Source organism: Nicotiana tabacum, chromosome 3 (genome assembly GCF_000715075.1).
Source record: "Nicotiana tabacum cultivar K326 chromosome 3, ASM71507v2, whole genome shotgun sequence".
Lineage (NCBI taxonomy): Eukaryota > Viridiplantae > Streptophyta > Magnoliopsida > Solanales > Solanaceae > Nicotiana > Nicotiana tabacum.
The window spans coordinates 43,898,228-43,910,265 of NC_134082.1; the positions used below are offsets into that span (position 1 = coordinate 43,898,228).

The 12,038-nt window shown below is 42.6% G+C and overlaps 1 protein-coding gene across 1 annotated transcript in view; it reads left to right on the top strand.

Moving 5' to 3' along the window:
• Positions 1 to 3,171: 3,171 nt before the first annotated feature.
• The window catches only part of LOC107821024 (uncharacterized), a 36,466-nt gene continuing 27,599 nt past the window's right edge, over positions 3,172 to 12,038 (top strand). Inside the window, exons 1-2 of the mRNA XM_075243254.1 lie at positions 3,172 to 3,257; positions 3,387 to 3,605. Of these exons, the coding sequence (XP_075099355.1) occupies positions 3,172 to 3,257; positions 3,387 to 3,605 (305 nt within the window). The remainder of the gene's footprint in view (positions 3,258 to 3,386; positions 3,606 to 12,038) is intronic.

A 12,038-nucleotide genomic window follows, 5' to 3' on the forward strand; every position in this document is an offset into this window, starting at 1 on the left:
CTTTGACTCTTTTAAAAGTAGATTGGAGGTGTGCCATATTAGACAATAAAATAGTTTATGGCCCTCCAAAACATAGTTTGCATTCCCTTTTAGAATTGGAATTGAGGTGCGCTGTGCCAAACAAAATGACAATTTCATGTCCCTCATTTAATTAATATTGTTTTGATCCTTAGAAGATAGGTGAGCCATTTAGCGAATTTTCATGTCCCTCGCAAAGTTGCAAACGCGTAGTTGCTTTAGGCACATTATTTTAATAAATTACGTTCTTAAACTTGGGTGCGCATTTATGTGACCCAAATCCAAATCTCAACAATGCTAGATTGAAATATGTTGAGAGCCGCGGGTGCATTTATGTGACATGGTTCAAAACATATTTTAAATGATGTTGCAATTTTTTCTTAAAATTAATTAAAAGCGCTTAATAATTTAAAATTATACCATAGGCTAAAACATGTATTAAAATCAGATAATAGGCCAATTATAACAGTTGAGCGACCATGCTAGAACCACGGAACCCGGGAATGCCTAACATCTTCTCTCAGGTTAACAGAATTCCTTACCCAAATTTCTGTGTTCGTGGAGTGTAATACCGAGTCAATCTTTTCATCGATTCGGGATTTGAAACGGTGACTTAGGACACCATAAATTATCCCAAGTGGTCACTCTAAATCTTTAAATGAAATAATCCTGTTTCGATTGTCCTTTAATTGGAAAAACTCCCTTATATACTCCCTTTCGGGGGTGTAGGTAAAGAGGAGGTGTGACAGCTCTGGCGACTCTGCTGGGGATCGAACCCAGAATCTCTGGTTCAGGGTTCAGAATTCGAGCTTAGATGAATTGTTATATTTGGCTTTATTCATTATCTGATTTTATTACATGATTGGGCCTAATGTGCTAAATGTTGCTTTTACCGCTTTGATATTATCTGAACTGTATATATAAACTTTTACGAAACCCCTCTCTTCTCTCTCCTGAGGAGTGCACACTGGTCGTGACTTCTTTCTGTTAGTGTCATATCCCAAATAGAACGAGGTTTGGACAAGTTGTAAAGCCGGATGATCTTTTGGTTACCGGTATCCCCTGTCAGCTCGAGTTGTCCGCTTGGGTCGAGTAAGCCAAGTCTAGAACAATACACCCGGGTTTTAAACTTAGAATAACTCAGCCTCATGTCGGATCCCTAGTAGGAACGCTTGTTTGCATCATGTACATTTGGCCTTGGAGACTCAACACAGGGGTTGGGTCTGTCTAGGGCAGGTGAACCCGAAATGAAAAGACCATCCTGATGCATCCTACTTGCTACTTGTGCATTCATTTGCCTCGGATTTGCTTGTTGACCGGCTTATAGGGAAAAGGTTGAGAGAAGGAAAGTCAATGTGAGGGCTAAGAGAGATAATTGCTTGTTTTTGAAAAACCGATGTCCCAAAATATACAGAAACTCTTGTTTTATTTTGAAAAAAAAAAGAAAAAAGAAAAAAGGTTGGTTTTTGTTTTAAATTGCCCGAATTACGCCAGTTTGATTCTCATCGGGTGTGAGATACGTAGGCAACCCCCATCGGGTCCAACTTTATTTTTTGCAAAAATAGCCCAAAAGGCATCAAAATTTTCTTACTTTGTTGGAAATAAGTAAGGTGAAGCCATTCTTATCGAAAATAGCCGAATGTCCCCAAAAGGACACCGGAAGGCTGTTTTTGCAAGAACAGCCACCTTTGGTCTCTTTTTTGACATTTGTCCGATTAGCAAGCACGGCTTTAAAATCTTCTCCCCAGAAGTGCTGAAAGGTCGTATTTGTAAAGCCGGGTTTTATTTTGAAATGAAAATTTGAAAAGAAAAGAGAGAAAAAACAGTGTTAACTTTGTTTTTGAGTCAAATGAGTCTTGATTTTGCTTAATCACCCTAATAAATGTGCAGAATGAGCACGAGCCAAAGTTTGCCAATAACAGTCATGAACAAGATCCCTTTGGAGTTGCATATGTGGTGGGAGGATCTGGTTAAATCAGAGCAAGATAAGTTCAATCTACATTTGGGAGGCCTCACCGGGTTATTGAAGATAAGGCCTAGAGGAGACATCATAAAGGCGTTGGTTACGTTTTGGGACCCAGCTCACAACGTCTTGCATTTATCGGATTTTGAACTCACACCCACCTTGGAAGAGATAGCAGGTTATATGGAAAGTACTGAAGGTCTAAGGCATAAGTATCTGATCGCTCCAAGAGCCGTTAACTCTCACAAATTCATGGATTTGCTAAAAATAAGCAAGGGAGTCCTGTACTCCGAGTTGGAGGATGGTTTCTCCACTCTACGTTTTATATACCAGAGGTACGGGAATGTAGGAGGATTCAACAACCCGGAAAGTGGGGTTTGTAGCAAAGGGAACCAAGCAAACTGGGATGAGCATAGGTGTTTCGCTTTCATGGTAGCTTTCTTAGGCCTCGTGGTGTTTCCCCGGAAAGATAGGAATATCGATCTGCAGGTGGCTGGGGTCGTCAAAGTCTTGATTACCAATGCCAACAACACACTTACCTCTATGATAGTATCTGAGATATACCGAGCTCTCACAGCTTGTAAAGTTGGGGCAGATTTCTTCGAGGGATGCAATTTGCTACTACAAATATGGATGATCGAACACCTGTGTCACCACCCTCAGTATATGAGTTATGGGTTCACAGAGAAAAGTTGCATTGAAGAGTTCGACACAAAGATTTCAGGGTTAAAGTTACCAAAAGGGTTTGGAGATTGGGTATCTCGCCTTCGCTCCATCACTGCGGGGCAAATAGAATGGACACTAGGTTGGCTTCCTATTGAAGAAATTGTGTATATGCCCGCCACTGGTCCTTAATTCCTCCTAATGGGTCTTCGAGGAATTTAGTCTTACACTCCATACCGGGTGATGAGATAGTTGGGAAGGTGTCATGTGATGCACCCAGATGAAGATCTTAGTGTTTATGCGGTCGAGGTTAGCTCTGACAGCCAATTTCATGAAGAAACAATTTGTTCTATTGGGAACGAGTGCCAGTATTTGACAACGAACACTCAAGTCTGTGACCTATCTAGAGGCGAGGTCTCATCCGCCTATCTTGCCTAGTATAGAAAGAAGAACACCACAAGGGCTGAACCTGAAAGACCAGCCAAAAATCCTCATATTCAGGAATTCGTTGAAGCGTCGCAAAAACAATGGGCTTGGTTGGCCAAGGAGAAAGAGTACAAGGCCACAATAAGAAAGCTAGAACAGCAAGTCAGGGATCTCCAATTCGAGAATGGTTTGCAAGTCGCGGCGGATGAGGGTGAAAAGAAAATGAGGCCCTTCGAGCCCAGATTCGAGAAATGAAAATAGCGGCAGAAAATCCCACCAGAAGTGCAAAAGATGAAAAACTTATAAATAATCTTAGGCAAAAGGTGAGTGAGTATGGTTTTGATCTGAATAAGGTCGAGTGTGAACTAGCTAAGAATGCAGAGGAACAAGCGCGCTTGGTTAAACAGTTAAAAGAGAAATACAACAATGAGATTGTGGGGTTGAAGAAAAGGGTTACCACCTTTGAGAACAAAATGATCAAGCAGGCAAAAGACTTTAAGGCAGAAAGGGAACACTGTTACGCAGCGATGGCACAGTTAGAAAGAGATTTGCAACAACTTCAAGAACAGAATCATGTAGCCGAACAAACTTTGGAAGCCAGGGCCCAGCAGATTGGGCGTTTGCTGCAAGAAAAGGGTGTCATAAGAGAGAGAGTCAGAAGGATCGCCGACTACATCGCGATGAAGTGTAGTAGTTGTGAGGATATGACCAGATCCATGTTCTTTGCCACTGTGATGACATTTATCCGCCAGATAACTGAAGATCTCTACCACCTCCAAGGGGATTTAGCGCGTAGGCTCGTGGCGAGACCGAATGATGTCCCGCAGGCCCCAGGAGCATTTGAGGCATTAATGTATTCATGATTTTTACTCGAGTCTGTATTTTCTTTCCATTGGAGCCTGTTAGTTTGTTTTTGAGTCTGTGTTTTCATCTTTCTGTTGGGGTCTGTCAGTTTGTTTTGAGTCGGTAATTTCATCTTTTCATCAAAGTTTGTCAGTGTCTTTTTAAGTCTGTTAGTTTTTGAGTCGTTGTAATCAAAACATTTTCTTTTTATGAAAATCTGAAAATCCCAAAATATTTTATTTTTACACTTATCCCCCAGAACTACGCTTGGTCTGATTCATGCGTGGTCATGATACGTAGGCAATCTCCATAGGATTCGACCATAATCAAAAGAAAAAGAGAAAAGAAGAAAAAAAGAGAGAGGAAAAACAAGAGAAAAACAAGAAAAGAAAAGAGAGAAAAATAAGAAACCATGGGAGGGAACAATTGCAGAAGAAGAAAAAGACATGAAAGAATAAAAACAAAAAGAGACCAAGCAAGGAAAGGCAAGAATGAAAAAGAGAAGAAAAAAGAGAGAAAAGAGAAATTGCAAATGGAAATAAGGAAAAGTCGGGATAACGCAAGCAACCGATCAAATGCATAATAGAAACGGTTAACTGCTTAGGTGCATTCACTCCTCAAATGTGTGGTTGCCTATCCGTTAAAGACCTAATCGCTAACAAGTTTGTTATTGATGAAATTATAGTTCAGGAAGGTGGTTAGTTTGATTGGCATTCTGGCAACTCACTCCTACAACACCTGGTCTAAAAACAAGCTGAACATGGCCAACTAGGAACTTGAGGCAAGTATTGTCGATCCGTCAAAAGAGGTGGAAGAATCAGAGGTTAATCTGAGAGATGAGTTGTATAAGTTGAAGCAGCAGATGGCTGAAATGTATCAAGAATGGGCAAAAAGGCACCCACCGCCAGTTTACCCCACCAACCCTCCTTTTGTCCCGCCATTGGCTCAGCCCCAGGAACCTCCCACTGTGAACTCATCTCCGGCATTTCCCCTCTACCAATAATGCCACGGCACCACTTCCCGTACATCACAAGCTCCACCACCCAAACAAGTCTCATACCCTCTTCCACCAGTCACTCCTATTTTTGTGGCACCCCCACCTGCTGCATTACACCGATCCTCCAGTGAGCCTCTGTTCCAGACTCACGACAACCAGTATTACCCCCGGAGCCCACTTTCAAGGTTCCCAAACCCTATTCCTACACACCTCATTTTGACCTCCCTAGGGAAACCGAAAAACTCTCTAAAAATCCCGAACAGGAGGAGATGTTCAGGAAAGTTAAAAGCCTGGAACAGTCGTTCAGAGACATGCGAGGGTTGGGAGTTCAAGTAAGTATGACCTACAAAGACCTATGCTTGTTTCCAGATGTGCAATTGCCGGCAAGGTTTAAAATGCCCAAGTTTGATTTGTATGATGGGCGCATTTGAGAGGTTTTTGTAGCAAAATGAGGGGAGCTGGCGGGAAAGACGAGCTGCTAATGGCGTATTTCAGTCAGAGTCTAAGTGGATCAATGTTGGAATGGTATACTCGGCAGGATCACGGAAGATGGTACACATGGGATGATCTAGCCCAGGCATTTGCTTGTCACTTCTAGTACAATCTCGAATTATTCTGGATCGTCTGTCTTTGTGGAAACTTGAGAAAAATCACAATGAGAGTTTCAGGGAGTATGGTTTTAGGTGGTGAGAATAGGCAGCAAGGGATGACCCTCCAATGAAAGAAAGTGAAATGGTGGATTATTTTCTGCAGACTTTAGAACCTGCATATTACGGTCATCTGGTATCAGCTATAGGTAAGTCCTTCAATGAAGTGGTAAAGATGGGCAGTATGGTAGAAGAAGGGCTCAAGACAAACAAAATCATGAGTTATTCGGCTATTAAGGCAACCACCCAGGCCATTCAAAGTGAAACTGGGGGAGTAATTAGAAAGAAGAAGAAAGAGGATGTAGTAACGATTGATTTAGGAGCTTTGTTCGGACCTAGGGGTACACCTCACCACTATCATCAGCCTCGTCCCCACCACCAAACCTACCTCTATACCCCGTATAATCCACCCTAACATTACTACTCACCACCAGACCCCCATTTTTCTGTCCACCATGCCCAAACATACAGCCACTTTCGGCCCACGCACAATGGCGTACGCCAGTCCCACAAAATACATACCCAGCTCCACAAAATGCCTATCCACCCCCAAGAGCCTACCAAAACCCTCCTGGATCAGGTTTCCGGCCCAACCAAGCATTTAAGAATAAGAGGTTACAGAAGAAGAAAACTTTCACTCCATTGGGAGAATCCTATACCAACTTGTTCCACAGGTTGCGACAATTGGGTATGCTGAGTCCGATTGAGCCAAAACTACCAAACCCTCCCCCCGAGGAATCTTGATCACTCTGTGAGTTGCGAATATTGTTCTGGTGCTCCGGGGCACGACAAAGAGAAGTGCTGGAAATTGAAAATAGCTATTCAAGAGTTCATTGATACTAATCGAATTGAGGTCCAAGCTACGGAGGCACCCAATATCAACCAGAATCCGTTGTCGGCCCATCATGAGACAAATATATCGAGATAGTACATAGGGGAGGGAAGCCTAAGAAGCCTTCACAGACCGTCATGATGATTCGGTCCAGTGAAGTCAGGCTGATTGAAGAACCAACAAGTGAGAAGTCTATGACTAGGTTGAGCGGGGAAAACAGTGAACCATCTGCAGTAGTCAAGAAGGGGACCCCAAGTGATGTGGCAGTAAAACAAGAAAGAGCAAAAGTGGTTGTGCCACGAATGGCGAACAAGCCTACTGTAATTGTGGAGGGTGCCCGCATAGATCCTGTCATTATCAAGCCGGTAACCCAATTACCAATAGTCAACAGCAAGGAGATCCCGTGGAATTATGAACGAGTGACAGTGACTTACAAAGGGAAAGAGGTTAAAGAAGAAGTTTGTAAGACCCATGGTTTGACGCGATTGGGGAGATGATTTGCCCCCGAAGAGTTGAGAAAAGCTAAGATCTCCAAAGATAACCCAGTGCTAGTGAAGAAAGTTGTGACCGAAGAAGAAGCATAGGAATTCTTGAGAAAGATGAAAGTGCAGGACTATTCCATTGTGGACCAGTTGAGGAAGACACCGGCTCAGATTTCACTATTGTCATTATTGATCCATTCAGATGAGCACCATCAGGCTTTGATGAAGATCCTAAATGAGGCCTATGTTCCTGACAAAATCTTAGTAAACCATTTGGAAAAGATAGCTAACAAGATATTTGAGGTAAACAGAGTCACTTTTTCTGATGATGAGTTGCCCGTGGAGGGTACTGAGCACAATAGAGCCCTCTATCTTACGGAAAATGCGAAGATTCCGTGGTTACTCAGGTACTACTTGATAATGGTTCTAGTGCAAACATTTGCCCTCTCTCCACTCTGAACAAGTTAAAGGTGGATGAAGAAAAAATTCACAAAAATAGTATCTGCATTCGGGGATTCAACGGTGGAGGGAAAGATTCAGTCGGGGACATAGTGCTTGAGATTACAATAGGGCCAGTTTAATTTACCATGGAGTTCCTGGTGCTCGATGTGGCTGTTTCATACAATCTGCTGTTAGGTCGACCCTGGATTCATGCTGCCAAAGCGGTCCCGTCTACTCTGCATCAAATGGTCATGTTTGAATGGGATAGATAGGAAACTGTTGTGCACGGCAAAGACAATTTGTGTATTCTCAGTGATGCCATTGTTCTGTTAATAGAGTTTGAAGACGACAAGGGACCATGGGTTTACCAGGTTTTTGACATGGTATCGGTAGAGAAAATTCCAGAAGGGAAGTGTGTTCCAACTCCTAGGGTAGCTGCTGCATCAGTCATGGTAGCCGTTTAAATGTTGAAAAACGGTTTTGTACTGGGCAAGGGTTTGGGTGCATCTCTGCAAGGTATCATATAGTCGGTGTCTCTCCCCAAGAACTTGGATACATTTGGTTTGGGGTTCAAGCCCACAGTTGCGGACGTAAAAAGAGCTAGAAAGTTGAAACAGAGGGCCTGGGTCCTCCCAAAGCCCTTCCTACGGCTCTCCAGATCATTTGTCAGGCCTGGCACCAAGAAATGCCTAGTAACAACAGTTCCTAGTTCTGTGGTTGGTCCTGATAAGGAGTTGCTTGAAAGGTTTGAGAAGTTATTCGACGAGGTGAACATGGTGGAAGCTGGAGAGGGTTCTAGCAAGGCGGATGTGCAACATGTTGGACCCAGTACAAAAATTAACAATTGGGAAGCTACTCCTCTCCCCACCAGGAAGGAGTTTTGGTAGTTTTCTTTGATTTTCTTTCAGTTTATCTGAATTATTCCAGGGTTGTAATTCAGATTCTATGTTCCGTCCATTTGGATGTATAAACCTTGTTATCTTTTAATGAAATACAACTTCCCTTTTTCCTCATTCCTGACAGTTTTATTTTTGTTTTCTTTTCTTCCTTGTATAGTTCATTTTATGCTGGTTTCAATAATATGACATGCACAAGGAATCTTCGGCCCATTCTTAAAAGCCAATCTAATTCTGAAATAGTAATTCAAGAAATAGAGTGTGATGATGAATCGGAATATGATGAGGATGAGGTCTTTGAAGAGATTAGTAAAGAATTAAGCCATTTTGAAGAAAAAACCAAGCCTAACCTGAGTGATACAGAAGCAATCAATTTAGGGGACCCAGATAATATCAGAGAAACTAAGATAAGTGTCCATCTTGAACCTCAACTTAGGGAGGAGATAATTAAAGCGTTACTTGAGTACAAAGACATATTTGCATGGTCATATGATGACATGCCGGGTTTAAGCACTGACTTGGTGGTTCACAAATTGCCCACTGACCCGGCATTCCCTCCTGTCAAGCAGAAGTTGAGAAAGTTTAAAACAGACATGAGTGTAAAAATTAAATAAGAGGTCACAAAGCAGTTTGAGGAAAAGGTCATTCGGGTCACTCGGTGTCTCACTTGGTTAGCCAATGTAGTACCTATGCCAAAGAAGGATGGCAAGATCAGGGTGTGTGTTGATTATCATGATCTCAATAAGGAGAGTCCTACGGACAACTTCTCACTGCCAAATATCCACATTTTGATTGATAATTGCGCCAAACATGAGCTTGGGTCTTTTGTGGACTGTTATGCGGGTTATCATCAGATCTTAATAGATGAGGAAGATGTGGAGAAGACGGAGTTCATCATACCATGGGGAACATACTGCTACAGGATCATGACTTTCGATTTGAAAAATGCTAGGGCAACTTACATGAGGGAAATGACAACCATATTCCACGACGTGATACACAAGGAGATCGAGGTTTATGTGGATGATGTAATCATAAAGTCTAGAAAGCAGTCTGATCATGTCAGAGATTTGAGAAAATTCTTCCAAAGGATTCGCAGGTACAATCTTAAGCTCAATCCTGCAAAATGCGCATTTGGTGTGCCATCTGGAAAATTGTCGGGATTCATAGTCAGCCGTCGAGGTATTGAATTGGACCTGTCAAAGATCAAAGCTATCCAAGAGTTGTCACCCCCGAGGAACAAGACTGAGGTGATGAGTCTGTTGGGGAGGTTCAATTACATAAGCAGGTTTATTGCTCAGCTTGCGACGACTTGTGAGCCTATCTTCAAGCTGTTGAAGAAGGATGTTGCGGTTAGGTGGACAGATGAGTGTCAAGAAGCATTTGATAAGATAAAGGGGTACTTGTCAAACCCACCTGTGTTGGTCCCACCAGAACCAGGGAGACCTTTGATTCTGTATTTGACGGTTTTGGACAATTCGTTTGGTTGTGTGTTGGGTCAGCATGACATCACCGGCAGGAAGGAGTAGGCCATCTATTATCTTAGCAAGAAGTTCACATCTTACGAGGTTAAGTACACCCACCTTGAGAGGACGTGTTGCGCCCTAACTTGGGTAGAACAGAAGTTGAAGCCCTATTTGTCATCTTACACTACTTACCTCATCTCTTGTTTGGATCCATTAAAGTATATCTTTCAGAAGCCTATGCCCATAGGGAGGCTCGCAAAGTGGCAAATTTGCTCACAGAATTTGACATCGTCTATGTGACCCGGACTGCAATGAAAGCCCAGGCATTGGCCGACCATTTGGCTGAGAACCCAGTGGATAAAGAATATGAGCCTTTGAAGACTTACTTCCCTGATGAAGAGGTAATGCACATTGATGAGCTGGAACAAGTTGGAGAGCCAGGTTGGAAACTTTTCTTTGATGGAGCTGCTAACATGAAAGGCATTGGGATAGGAGCTGTATTGATTTCTGAAATAGGACATCACTACTCTGTTACGGCTCAGCTTTGTTTCTATTGTACTAACAACATGGCTGAGTACGAGGCATGCATTTTGGGTTTAAGGTTAGCCACAGACATGGGTGTCTAGGAAGTTTTGGTCTTGGGGGACTCGGACCTTCTGGTGCACCAGATTCAAGGGGAATGAGCAACACGGGAATTAAAACTCATACCGTACTGGCAATGTTTGCATGATCTTTGTCAACGGTTTTGGGCAGTAGAGTTCAGGCATATTCTAAGGATCCATAATGAGGTTGTTGATGCTTTAGCTACCTTGGAGTCAATGTTACACCATCCAGATAAGGCCTATGTTGACCCGTTGCATATTCAGGTCCACGATCAGCATGCTTACTGCAATGTGGTAGAAGAAGAACTTGATTGTGAGCCTTGGTTTCACGATATCAAGGAATATATCAGGATGGGGGCATATCCGGTACAAGCCACAGGTGATCAAAAGAGAACAATTCGGCATTTGGCAAGCGAATTTTTCTTCAGCGGAGGGGTTTTGTATAAAAGGACTCCGGATCTTGGATTATTGAGATGCATAGATACTAGACAGGCCACAACTATCATGACCGAATTACATTCTGGAGTCTATGGACCGCATATGAGTGGGTACGTGCTGGCAAAGAAGATTCTCCGAGCAGGTTATTATTGGCTCACTATGGAGCGAGATTGTATCAGTTTCGTGCGCAAGTGTCATCAGTGCCAAGTGCACGGAGATTTGATTCATTCTCCACCATCTGAATTGCACACAATGTCTGCATCATTGCCTTTTGTTGCATGGGACATGGATGCCATTGGACCAGTTAAGCCAGCAGTATCAAATGGGCACAGGTTCATTCTGGTGGCCATCGATTATTTCACCAAGTGGGTTGAGGCTAAAACGTTCAAGCCTGTGACCAAGAAAGCGGTGGTCGATTTTGTGCACTCAAATATTATTTGTTGATGAAAGAGGCATGTCAACAGTTTAAGATTACCCATCGCAACTCCACCCCATATCTCCCCAAGGCGAATGGAGCAGTCGAGGCAGCCAACAAGAATATAAAGAAGATACTTCAGAAAATGGTGAAAGGTTCCAGGCAATGGCATGAGAAGCTGCCTTTTGCATTGTTGGGTTATCGCACTACTGTTCGTACTTCAGTAGGGGCAACTCCTTATTTGTTGGTATATGGCATGGAAGCAGTGACACCCATGGAAGTTGAAGTCCCATCCTTTCGGATTATTGCTGAGGCCGGAATTGATGATGATGAATGGGTCAAAACCCACATGAAGCAACTGAGTTTGATTGATGAGAAAGGATTAGCAGCAGTGTGTCATGGCCAGTTGTATCAACAGAGAATGGCAAGAGCATATAATAAGAAGGTGCGTCCAAGGAAGTTTGAAGTGGGTCAGTTAGTATTGAAACGCATTCTTCCTCATCAGGCTGAAGCAAAAGGCAAGTTGCCCCAAACTGGCAGGAGTCGTTCGTCGTAACAAGAGTGTTGTCCAATGGTGCTTTGTATTTAACAGATATAGAAGGCAAATGTGTAGAAATTTCCATCAATTCTGATGCGGTCAAGAGATATTATGTATGATTTCTTTGTTTAAATTGTATTTGTTTGTACTTGGCATGTTTTGATGATTGGAATGACGAAGGCGTTTCGTTCTGCTATCTAAACACTTTGTCCTTTGTTATCCCCTTGAGCCTTATTTATTTCCTTTCATACCCCTCTTTTGTAATCAGTAGCAAAGATCAGAAGCGAAAATGCGAAAGATCAGTAAAGGAAAAAAAGAAAAGAAAAGAATGAAAAGAGAGAGAAGAAAAAAAAGAGAAGGAAAGAAAAAGA